This window comes from Helianthus annuus, chromosome 12, assembly GCF_002127325.2.
Source record: "Helianthus annuus cultivar XRQ/B chromosome 12, HanXRQr2.0-SUNRISE, whole genome shotgun sequence".
Lineage (NCBI taxonomy): Eukaryota > Viridiplantae > Streptophyta > Magnoliopsida > Asterales > Asteraceae > Helianthus > Helianthus annuus.
The window spans coordinates 156,734,230-156,747,691 of record NC_035444.2 but is presented as its reverse complement, the minus strand read 5'-3'; the positions used below and the strand labels follow the sequence as shown (position 1 = coordinate 156,747,691).

The window sequence follows — 13,462 nt, the reverse complement described above, 5'->3', positions numbered from 1 at the left end:
GTATGTAAACGAATCGAATGAACATGGAAAGGTCGTGTTTGTCTGTTAATAAAATAAATATACGTGTTTATGAACGCTTACTGAACGAGATTTTATGTTCGTGTTTGTTTGTTTGTTAAGGAAATGAATCTGTTCGTGTTAGTTTGTGTTTGTTTGTTAATTTTAGATAATGAACGAAAACGAACGTTGATGAACACAATGAGCACAAACTAATGTTTATGAACATAAAATGATAACAAACAAACGTTCATAAACATAATATATAAAACACTGAGACTTGTTAAATATTTTATTTGTTGGAATTTTGTTGTATTTAAATAAGATATAAAAACTAAAAACACTAATAGACTATTGAACGCAAATGAACATGTTACCGAACGTTCACGAACATAAATGAATGAACACAATCTCTGTTATGTTCGTTCATTTAACTAAACGAACGAAATTTCTTGATTGTGTTCTTTTGTTTAATAAATGAACGAACACAAATGAATTTCACACCGAACGGTTCACAAATTGTTCGCCGGACGTCTGGGTCATTTGCAACCCTAATTCGGATCCATGTTCAAGTTTGTTGACCTCAATACTTCATAATAATCTTACGCTTACAAGAATTTCAACTCACGCCAAGGTGTATATCTACCAAACTTTTCATGTGTTGACAGTATCCATAACATTGGACCTGGTCTAATAGGCCTAGCTGCTTATTAGTCGACTCGTTTAGTTTAGCCTAACAACTTCCTTATAAACGAGATTTAACACATAATACCAGCCTAATGGGTGCCAATTTGGGTTTAACACGCCGGCACACCGCCCCCCGGGGCGTTTTTTTTTGAATTTTTTTTTTTGTTGAGCGTTTTGATTAAAACACCGGATTGTTCAAAAGTTTCAAACTTTGACCAATAACAAATTTCCAACTCATTTATTTGTTTTATTTTTCTAAAAAAAAATAATAATTTGGTAATCATTGTTGGGTAATTATACCACTACACCCCTTTTTAACAATTGCCCCTTTGCTGACTAGGCGACCATGTGTTGCTTCATGCCCAAGGGTGAAACATTTGTTTCACTCACCACTACACATGTCTAATAAAAGGTTTCTAATGGTTTATCCATATTTCATTTACATATACTTACTTAGCTCGTCCTTTCTTGAATACGTATACTAACTTCACCAAGTATTCACGCGGACTTCAGTCATTTGAACTTTCTAATAGAGTAAGGGCTTGTTTCGTTAGATTACAACTAGATATGCTTGTAGCTCGAGAAGACGAGAAATGGTCCAACACCACCACCACTAAGATGACTATAAACTAGATAAGCCTTTTCATATGCATTGTTGCTCATGTCATGGCATTAGATTCGCAGGTTTTTATAACAACAACATGAGCTTTAAGGTGTTAACTATTGAGGAGGCTATATAGGTAACTTTTGTTATATAATCTCTATTAGTGACGCTGACTATAACTGCATTAAATTTTACATATTTAAATATAAATTTATACCATCTTATATAACCAAAAAAAACTGCATATCATTATACACTTCGAATATTACTTCATCAAATATTGACTTCAGTAAAAAGTCATTTTAAAGAAGCTCACACAATCGTGTATATTACTACGTGTATACATGGGCGTAGCTTAGAAGGTGGCCGGGGGGCGCCCGACCCCCCGAACTTTTCGTTCGTTAGTTTTATATATGTAGCTTTTGTATAAATTTTTTTGGATATATACGTTTTCGACCCCCCGGTTCTATAGAACTCTTTTGGTATATACGTTTTCGGCCCCCCCGTTATTCGGGTCAAGCTTCGCCACTGCGTGTATACAGGAAAAATTAAGTGTAATTATTATTTTTTTCTTTCTTATATGTTGTTTTTTTTATAGCAACTCTTCTTACATGATCAGATTTTCATATACATTGTCAAAAACGTCAAAACTGGGCTTTGAACAGTCCAACCCGCTTCTCAACATGCCTTAAACTTCTCATTCGGTCCGTGTTGGGTCAAGCCCATTCATTCATTGTATTGTATAACTATAAAAAGAAGTAGAAATTTTACTTGCTCGTAATCAAGAAATTGGTAAGGGCATCGTCACTCCATTCTTCGCTAGGTACGTCTCTCTCAATCGTTCATTCTATCGGTTTCAACAATCGAATCGTAATCTAGTTATTACATGTATTTGAACAATCAATGTCCATTGACATAATAACATCTCCCTAAAATTCGAGCCTACTTCTTACATAAAACAGTTATTTCATCCACACTCATAACAATCTGTATATCTCATCCGTACGATCATGTAAACATTGTATAACTTTTGGTTACATATAATAGATTTTTTTTATCTCATACCTTCCTACACACAGGGCTCTAACCCTGACCAGACTATGTTGTCTTAATAATAGATATATGTAACATGTTAAACCCTAGTACCAGAAAAGACTAAAATAATAGATATATGTAACATGTTGTAAACCCTAGTACCAGAAAAGACTAAAATGTTTTATTTTAAGGTATTATCTAGTACCACACAAAACAATTAAGATAATTTGGAAAGTCGAATGATACACATAAAACCCCATATTCACTTCCATAAATAACATTTTTATTGTCACAACGTCTATTAATAGCTTAATAGTTAATTATTAATACTAACACAACCTCTTGTCATAAATCAGTTATGAAGACATTCATGGGATCCAAATCCAAGTCCAAAAAGATTGAATACCCTGCATTCACGGTTCTACAATACAGTGGCGGATCTAAGAACTTTTGGCGGATCTAAGAACTTTTTTCAGTGGGTTCCTTTTGGTAGATTCTCACTATTTTTTTTTTCCAAATCATACGAGGTTCTCACTAACTTTTCCCATTTTTTCTAAACCGAATGGATTCCTGGGAACCCACAAAAGTGGCCTAGATCCGCCCATGGTACAATAAGCTTAACATAAATTACCTATTTGTAGAATCATATGTTCTAATATGTTTTGTTTTTGTTGTTGTTTCAGAATTTTACCATTAAGGTGAATGTTAAAAAGTCATGGCAAGATACAGTGAAAAGTGTGTTAAAAAGTGTTAAAGGTATGTTTCTATTTAAGTTTTAAAGTTGTAAATAATATTATTTCTTTCTCAAGATATGATACTTTTGTTGGTTGTTAGGGGTAACTACTTTCAGAATGGGAGATGACGGGTCGGTTAATATTTCGGGTTACATTGATCCAACCCAATTGTTGAAATGTCTTAAGGAAGCTGGAAAAAGCGTAGAGATGGTGCATTGGCAATATGGAGAATGTTCAAACAATTTGTTTGCAAACGCTGAACCACCTGCGGTTGACAATGAGAACGGTCCAAACGGAGCGGGGGGCTATTACTTATATCCAGGTTTTGATGGGCTTGGAAATGGTTATGGGTATGGGAATGGGAATGGGAATGCGTATGGGTATGACTATGGTTATTCGAGACATGCAAGTAACCATGGCTACAAGCATCTAGAATGTTCTGGAATTGCCCAGGATTGTAGTGGACATCACGTAAAACAACCAATGGATTCGGAGAAACCGTCTACAGAACAGCCAAAGAATTCGGATAAATCCTCTTTTAGTATTCCGAAAAGGATTAGTAGTTCTGGGAAAGATCTAATACTAGGTGAAAATGCTCCAAAATGTTGCAGGATAATGTGATTAAATTTGTAGGACATAATGTCTTCAACAACTATTGATTGGTGTTTCTCGTATTTTCTCTTTTAAATACTACTAAACAAGGACACGGTTATATTTCTATGATCGAGTTAGGAGTTGATATGATCACTTTTGAAATACAAACATTTCTCTTTGATGTCTAATTTTGTGAACCATTTGTATCTTCCGTTATTATACGAATCTCTATTAGTCTATACTCTATAGCTTGAAATGTTGAAGTGGGTTTCATTCCCTACGTAGGGTCACTTGGTAGCCCAACAACCCTATGGGCCTTGGGCTTGATGGTTCACATAAGATATAGGTTTAGAGGAGAGGGCTTTTTTTTTTTTTTTTTTTTTTTTGTGAAGTAATAGGGCATTCACATCCCATCCCGATCCCCTTATCATATTATCTACTATAACAAAATACAGTGCCGGCAATAGTTATTCCATTGGATTGGTGGAGGTGGGCGGCCACCTGCCACCATTTGATTTTTTTTTCTAAATTACGATTTTTTCCCGTTATTATTTATAGTCATGCATGTCACTTCCCTATTGGCCCAACAAATTTACGTTTTTATCCCGTTTTAAAATTACGATTTTACCATCAGTTCAAAATTATGCTTTTACTCTCACTTAAAAATAAATTTACGATTTTGTTCCCAGCTAAAAATTTTCAATCTTTCCCTCGGTTCAACATTATGATTTTGCTCCGTTTAAATTTACAGTTTTGCCATTAGGTTTTTTTCCTTATAATAACGATTTTGCCATCTGTTCAAAATTATGTTTTTACCCCTATTTTAAAATAAATTTACGCTTTTTTCCCAGCGAAAAATTTCAATTTTGCCCTCGGTTCAAAATTACGATTTTGCCCCGTTTAAATTTACAGTTTTGCCATTAGTTTTTTCCTCACATAGCCAAGTTACGATTTTGCCCTCAACCCCATTGGTCCATTTGATTTACGATTTTATCCCTGAAACAAAATTATGACTTCCCCCTCAGTTCAAAGTTACGTTTTCCCCATCATTTTAATTTTTCTAGCAAAACTATAAAAGTTCTTTTTTTAATTGGTTGACTCGATTTAAATTTTTTTCGTCTAAAGGAGCTGCCTAACACTCGCTCATTAGTCCTGAAAAATTACAGTTTTGCCCTGAGCCCAAAATTACAGTCTTATCATCGTTTTAGTTTTTTTCCTAGCAAAATTATAGTAGTGTTTTTTTAATTGATTGATAACTATTCGGCCATCGCCCCGCAACGCGGGCGGGGCCTCAACTAGTTATTTACATATACTTAATTGTTCGTTCTTTCTTGAGAATATATATTAACTTGACCAAGTATTCATAGGGGCTTTAGTCTTCCGAACTTTCTAACGGGTAGTTTCGTTATATTACAACTATGCTATGGGACAGCCCAACCATTTTAGAGGCCTAGGCTAAAACACAATTTTGAGTCCCATTTCCACATGTCACTGTTTAAACTGTACTCCTTTATCCAGGCTTGAGTTATGCACACCTTGATGTTTTCATTTCATATTAGATTTATTATCATAACCTTCTCCTACAATACCATCTATATCAACCTCTTTTTATGTGATCCGTTTAAGGTTTCTAGTTTACTTTTTTTCCTTTCTATAAACAACATGATCCGTACTTTCGATTTGATATAAAACTTAATCATATTTCCACCAAGGGAAGAGCAATTGAATAGAACTATAGGAATACATATTACGATATTACATAACTAATTGATTTTAGGCCGATTAAACAATAGTGGTGGCTCTAGTGAGTCTAGTTCCTAGTAATCTTGTTAAATTAAAGTTTTATATTATTAAACTTCAAGTTTATAAACCCAAAAATGAAGTTGTAAACAAAAAAAACTACAAAGTTCATGTTTATACCCATCCGGGTTTTTTTTCATACCCGAACCTGAAAATATGGTATTTTAATACCCAGGTATAGAAAATCCAAACCCAAACCTAAACCAGGGTACACAGAGTATGAATTTTCTGGCCAATACCCGGAACCGAATCCGACCTTGGTTTTTGCCCCGCTTCAAAACGGCCTTAAATTTGCATATGGGCCAAGTTGGGTCAAGCCCACATTCGTTCTTCGCAACTATAAAGAAGCAGATATATTATACATTCGTCATCAACAAGTTGGTGCGAACAGCTGATCCACCATCGTCACTCATTTCGCTACCACCTGCACATCCGCTCGGTACGTCTCTCTCACTCGTTCATTCTACCGATTTCATCAATCGAATCGTAATCTCGTTATTATTACATGTATACGAACAATCGACGTTCATTATTCATTAACATATATCCATAATTCGAGTCTATTTCTTACGTGAAACAGTTATTTCATCCACACTCATAACAAGCCGTATATCTAACCTGTACGATCGTGTAAACATTTGAGAACGCTTGGTAACATAATAGTTCTATGTTGTAAACCCTAGGTTAGCGAAACAGGATCTGAGGATGTTGATATAGTTTTCTTAAATGTTAAATCCATACATGTAATGGTAAGTGCTCGTAATTTCATCGTCATCATACTCCGTAAATCCCATCAATAGCAAAGCTAAGGGAGGGTCTAAGGAGGGTAAGATGTAGACAACCTTACCTCTACCCCGTAGGAATAGAGAGGCTGTTTCCAGTGAGACCCTCGGCTTGATAGTAGTTTTGCATCAAGCCTTGGACATAAGGCACATAACACTCAGCAATCAGGACAAAGGCCAATTAGTGCATGGACCCTTTTGTCTTTCGGTTATCAACGCCACACATGATGCATGATTAACAGTCCGCCGCTTTTAACGTTATTTTCACAAAATTTAGTAAGATAACGTTTAAATTAGTGCACTTTCACTTTTGCCCCCCGAGGGCCCACACATATATACATTATATGCGCATGCCGTTACCGAACGTTCATGAACATAAATGAACGAACACAACCTTTGTTCATGTTCGTTTATTTAATAAACGAACGAACACAAACGAACTTCCTACCGAACGATTCACGGACTGTTCGCGAATGTTTGGTTCGTTTCACCCCTAATTAATACTCTAACTAGATTGAATAGATGTATTTCTGTGACCGTTTGTTTTGTTTGAAGTGTTCAGTATTTTTAATTTCGCATAGAAGTACTTATATTGGGCTGTAAACGAACCAAACCGTCCAGCGAGCCGTTTGTGGATTGTTTGGCGGGACGTTCGTTTATGTTCAGTCGTTTAATATATGAAAGAACATGAACAAGGAATATCGTTCGATTGCGTTTGTGAATGTTCGATAAAATGTTCGCTTACGTCCGTTCATGGTCGCTTGTTTTGTTTTGTTTAGCTTATGTTCATTCATTAGAAACTTAAATCTTTGAAGCATTATTTTGGGATAGTTACATTTATGCTTATTATGTCTAAATTGTGCCTTTATAATGGGATAAATATTTTATGATTATTATATCAAGTGCTTAACAAGGTGATTATGTCTAATGTTTGGTATTGTTATTTTTGGTTAAATGGTATATGGTCATTTGTGTTCGTAAATAAGTTCAATTCCTTAATGAATGAACACGAACAAGAATTATATTTTGATATGTGTTCATGAACAAGTTTAATAACGAACGGACATGAACAAGGCTCGGTTCAGTTACAATCTTACGTATGTGATTTGTATGATCGTACATATAGTTGTTTAAACTTTGATCACATGGATCTAATATATACTCTTAACTAGATTAAATAGTTTCATTGTTTTTATCTGTAATTGTTTAAGTGTTCTTAAATTCACATACACGTAATTATGTGAAATTTGTGTGATCTTACTGATTTTTTTTTTTTTTTTGATGATTCTTTGTTTCGTAAAACAGTAATTTTGTTAAACACTAATTAGGTGAAGAGACCATACGAGGATGGCATTATCAGAAGAAGAAATCAGGCGCTTATTTAGGATCAGGAGAACCGTTATGCAGATGCTGAGAGACAGAGGCTATTTGGTTGGTGAGTTTGAAATCAATATGGACATGAATGAACTGTTAAGGAAATATGGAGAGAACATGAAAAGAGAAGATCTCCTTATCAGCAAGGCCAAGACAAATGATAGCTCTGATCAGGTGAATAATAATATTATTTATTTATGGGAAAATCACCAAAATGACCTTTGACCAACCTACTTTACGAAAATAAACATGGATTGCGTTTGGGGTAGATGCAATCCCTGAAATCAATGCAACTTTCGCGCCTAAGGTAGAGTTTGCGTATGAGACTCAAAGTTTGCGTCTGAGACTTAAACCATGCATCTGAGGCTCAATGTTTGTGTCCGAGATTGTGCCATGGGTTTCCGCGCCAACTTTTTCTCCCTTTTCACCATGATTTTTAAACGAGCATAACTTTTTCATACGATAATATTTTTTTTATATAAAAAATACATCATTAAAGATAATAAAGTTCTCTCTAATTTGGTGTAAACTTTTTAAAAAATAACATATGAAAAAGTTATGCTCGTTTAAAAATCGTGGTGGAAAAGTAAATAGAAAACTAAGGATGATGATGACACGTGTCAACTCTCTATTGGCTTAAGAGTTTGAGTCTGACTAAGACGCGAAAATTGCATTGATTTTAGGGATTGCGTCTACCCAGACGCAATCCATGTTTATTTTCATAAAGCAAGTTGGTCAAAGCTCATTTTGGTGATTTTCCCTTTATTTATTAAGGTCAGTTCATTGGTGAATTTGACGATTATTTATGCTGTTTTGTGGATCAGATCTATGTCTTCTTCCCTGAGGAACCAAAGGTTGGTGTTAAAACCTTGAAGACTTACACTGAACGTATGAAATCAGAAAATGTTTTTCGAGCAGTTCTGGTTGTTCGAGAAAATTTGACGCCTTTTGCTCGAACCTGCATGAGTGAGATTGCTACAAAGTTCCATTTGGAAGTGTTTCAGGTAATCACTGTTCTCGCTATGTTTGGCTTGCATATTTTGTTCTCTAATAGTCATGGGCGCAGCTTCCTTGGGGCGGGACCCCCCCCCCCCCGAACTTTTCGACGCGTAGTGTTATGAACAGTAATATACCTTCGTATAGAAATTTTAGGTGGAATTGGGAAAAATCGACCACCCAAGCTTCGGCAATGCTAATAGTGATTAAGTAATATATAATCTGGTATAATAATAAGCGAATATGGGGGTGTTTTGGATTGCTTATTCTAAACAGCTTTAGCCAAACAGGCAAACACTCAAAAGTGCTTATCTGCACTTAGAACACACAAAGAAAATAAGCCAAACACCCTGTAAGATGGTTGTTTTTTAATCTTATATAATAAAGTTTTATTAAAATTGCATCTCTTTTGAATTCTGTTGCATCCTTTTTTGTTAAATCCTTGCTTATTTATTTTTACATAGACCCTGTGATATGTTTTTTTTTTTCTAATATATGGGCTTTTAAATTTTAGTTACTCCATAGGCCCTCATTTGCTGTAGGGCTTGTTTATATGGACCTTTTGTTAATAATGGGCCTCTGATCATTTCAGCCATTTTGCTCGATAATTAAGTTCATGTAAAGCTCTTAGTTTAGATAATCTGTATGCCAACACAAAAGAGGCATGATCCAAAACATGTAAAATGTAGTAATTAATAAAAATTAGGGTTATTGGATTTTATCAACCTTAACTATTGGCTATTAGCCGCTGTCACCCCCAACTATCACTTTGACGCCCGCCACCCCCAACTTAACACTTACTCTGTTCTGTCACCACGTCGTTAACTGATCACTAACTTTTGAGCTTGTTACTATACTTTTCGGGGTGTCCAAAGATCTCTAAAACCTTCCTAAAATCCCTATGACACCCCCAAATGTATAAAAACAACATCAAAATTTAGTGATCAGTTAACGACGTGGTAACAGAACACACTAAGTGTTAAGTTGGGGGTGACGGACGTCAAAATGATAGTTGAGGGTGACAGTGGCCAATAGCCAATAGTTGGGGGCGATTAAATCCAATAACCCTAAAAATTAAACCACAATTAACAATGTCACGTTCGTTATAACAGAACAAAAAAGGCAAAAGGTTCAAGATGTGTGTATTTTTAAAAAGTTTAACGACTTCAATAATCAAAATCCAGTCGAGGGACTTTTTCGTGAAAGAAAGTAAACGTATGTCAGTTTCTAATATCTCTTATATAATTTCCCTTAGAGAAATTATTTCATTTCCATAATAATCTGTTTTTTATAGTAAAATGATTAAGATGTTTCATGCTTTAAAATACACATCGCGTGACTCTTGACCCATTGGACTTGAGAAGTCTTAAGCAAGTATTTTTCCTACTTACTTGTTCGAGATAAAACATAAGCCGAATAAACCTGTTTATCAATAAATAAGTTGATATTGCCACTTTTTTAGCGATATTAGAGTTAAATGCCATTTTAGTCCCTGTGGTTTGGGCCATTTTGCCAATTTAGTCCAAAGGTTTCATTTTTAACCTGTGGGTCCAAAAAGGTTTCACAGTTGCCATTTTAGTCCACTTGGTTAACTTCATCCATTTTTTCTGTTAACGAGAAGGCCAAATTGGTCATTTTGTATGTAATTCTGTTAACTAAAAGGGCAATTCAGCCATATAAAATGACCGAATTGGCCTTCTCGTTAACAGAAAAAATGGATGAAGTTAACCCAGTGGACTAAAATGGCAACTGTGAAACCTTTTTGGACCCACAGGTTAAAAATGAAACTTTTGGACTAAACTGGCAAAATGGCCCAAACCACAGGGACTAAAATGGCATTTAACTCGCGATATTAATATAAGTTTAAGTACAGGAAGCTGAGCTGTTGGTGAATGTTAAAGATCATGTTTTAGTTCCTGAGCACCAAGTGCTTACAACCGAAGAAAAGAAAACTTTGCTCGAAAGATACACTGTCAAAGAAACACAGGTTTGTTTTCCATATGATAGTACCTGTTTGGCTTTTAGTCAAATATCTATAGTTCACATATTCTCATTTCCTGATATTTTATAATTGGATAGCTACCCGGTTTGACTCAAACCAAACTATACTTTTTAAACGACTTGTTTTGACCCGCACCCAGTTTGACTTGAACCCAATTTGACATGTTACCTGACTCACTAGCTAATTTACCACTTGTGGTCTAGTGGTAGGGAGGCTTGGGTTCTTCAATGGAGACTCAAGTTCAATCCTCACTTGTGTCACTTTGGTGGATTAGGCAATGATGGATAGAGCCTAGCCTCCCCCCAGAGGTTCTATCCTGAGCCCACTCGGGTTTTCGTCCCACCGTGTGTTACGCCAGAGAGTGTTGAGCTCTTGTGGTGGCACAACGTCTGTTAAGTGGCAGTTGGTGGTATGGTTTCCCAGGGGGAACGCCCAAACCAAACTGTTTGATATGTAATCAAGTATTTATGATTTGTTAGTTGTATATCAATGTGTGCTATGGCTAGGGCTGCAAAGGAACCGAACGTTCAGCGAACAACTCGTGAATCATTTGGTGGGAAGTTCGTGTGTGTTCGTTCGTTTATTCGTTTAGTAAACGAACGAACACGAACAAGAAATTTCATTCGTTTAGTTAAGTGAAAGGACATGTATAGAGACCTCGTTCCTTCATTTACATCCGTGAACGTTCGGTAACGTGTTTGTTTATGTTCGATAGTTCATCAGTGTGTTTAATTTTTATATTTTATTTAAATACCTCCAAATTCCGACAAATAAATTTTTTAATAAGTATTACTATAATATATATTATGTTTATGAACACTTGTCTGTGTTTGCTTGTTTTCATTTGTGTTCATGAACATTACTTTGTGTTAAGTTTTTCTGTGTTCATGAACATTACTTTGTGTTTGTCTGTATTCATGAACGTTCGTTTGCGTATGTTACCTAAAATTAACGAACGAACACGAATACGTTCATTTCCTTAACGAACGGACACGAAAACAAGATGTCGTTTGGTAAGTGTTCATGAACACATATATATTTCCTTAACAAACGAACACGAACAAGGTCTTGTTCGTATTCATTTGGTTCGTTTGCAGCCCTAGGCCTATTGGAATGGCATTAAGGTATTTACCCACTCATGTTACATGATATACATATTCTTATATCTTCGTATTTTTATGATTGAATGACAGCTACCTAGGATTCAGGTGTGTGATCCGATCGCGCGTTACTATGGGCTAAAGCGCGGCCAGGTTATGAAAATTATCAGACCAAGTGAGACAGCCGGCCGTTATGTCACCTATCGATATGTAGTTTGAGGTTTATCTGTTAATTACAGTTATTAAGCTCCTACCTGAAGAGTAAGAATATGATATATATATCTTACCATGTTTTTGTTGTTCCTAATGTTTAAAAAGACGCCAAATAGAATAGCTATGCTATGGGTGAGACTCCTAACGGGTACTTTTATTTCTTTGTATATGTAAAGAGGTAAAACCCAATTTTTTTTGTGGATTTCATTATAACTTTAGGTTATTTTCACTAATCTATATGTTGTACTTCCATAACAACAAGTTACAACTTGTGGTTAGGAGTTAAAAGACATGAATATGTTACTGTACAATAAACATAACCACGTCAGAATGGTTGGTGATTCATATTTTCACTAACTGATTATGATTAATGACGCATGTCGTTAGCTTTTGGTCATATCTATGAGTGTTTTATTTATTCATTCGGTTAAACCGAAACGAACTGATCCGTTTACACCCCTAGTTAATTAATCATTATGACTTATGAGAGATCTATAAAAATTCGATAATGATCGGTCATGAGGTAAGTTTTGTGTTAATCTCGGACAATTGGCGAACAAAATTATATATTAGACTTTATTTTACCTAAAATGTAGAATAGTGCAATTACTTCCGGTTTTAGATTTAGGGTGGGGATACAATAGAAAGTTTATTTGGCTAGCAAGGCTAGGAAGTGATCTTGACCATCCATTTAGTTAATCAAGAGCTAAGATTAAATCAGGGAAATTGAAGGGAAGAAAAGAGGCTTGAGTTTGTTTAGGGGCATTCGAGTCAATCGAAGCCAATAGTTTCTCTCTCCTCCAATTCCCCCCCCCCATTTTTTAAACGTTAATAACTTTTTCATACGACATTATTTTTTTATAAAAATTGCACCAAAAAACGAGCGTTTTTTTATCTTTAAAACAAGTATACTATTGCTATATTTATAAAAAAAATTTAAACTCAGTTGGGTAAAACGCAATAGAAAAAAACCCCAGTTACGTAAAACGCAATGAAAAAAAAATCTAAAAAATGACATTTTTCTAAAACGCAATGCACCAAAAACACAAAAAAATGACTTATTTGTAAAACGCAATGGCCAGAAAACACAAAGAAATGTCTTATTTGTAAAACGCAATAGCCTAAAAACACAAAAGAAAGTGTGCTTTCTAAAACGCAATGGACTGAAAACACATAAAAATGTGTTTTACCTAAAACGCAATGCACCAAAAACACAAAGAAATGTCTTATTTCTAAAACGCAATGGTTAGAAAACACTTAAAATGACTGTTTTCTAAAACGCAATAGACTGAAAAAGCATAAAAATGTCTTTTACCTAAAACGCAATAACTAAGAACACTTCAAAAATGTGTTTTACCCATGGTTGCAAAAATCGCAACTAGTCGGCGATTAATCGCTGACTAGTCGCTAGTCGCCCATCAACTGAGTAATTTTCAGCTAATCAGTAAAAAATCGCTAGTCGGCCTAGTCGGCCCTAATCGGCCCTAGTCGGGCCTAATCGCGACTAGTCGGTCGGGAAAAATCGGAAAAAATCAGAAAAAATC

At 35.2% G+C, this 13,462-nt stretch overlaps 1 protein-coding gene across 3 annotated transcripts; it reads left to right on the top strand.

Moving 5' to 3' along the window:
- Nucleotides 1-5,772: 5,772 nt before the first annotated feature.
- On the top strand, nucleotides 5,773-12,123 carry LOC110936148 (DNA-directed RNA polymerases II and IV subunit 5A). 3 transcript variants are annotated; one of them, XM_022178483.2, is made up of 5 exons: nucleotides 5,773-5,890; nucleotides 7,539-7,781; nucleotides 8,432-8,611; nucleotides 10,477-10,590; nucleotides 11,799-12,123. In XM_022178483.2, the coding sequence occupies exons 2-5, from the start codon at nucleotides 7,581-7,583 to the stop codon at nucleotides 11,922-11,924; spliced, it is 621 nt and encodes a 206-aa protein (XP_022034175.1). In that variant the 5' UTR covers nucleotides 5,773-5,890; nucleotides 7,539-7,580; the 3' UTR covers nucleotides 11,925-12,123. The 3 variants fall into 3 exon arrangements, with proteins under 3 accessions (XP_022034175.1, XP_022034177.1, XP_022034176.1); XM_022178484.2 differs by having other exon boundaries at nucleotides 5,789-5,890; nucleotides 7,562-7,781; XM_022178485.2 differs by lacking the exon at nucleotides 10,477-10,590.
- Nucleotides 12,124-13,462: the final 1,339 nt, after the last annotated feature.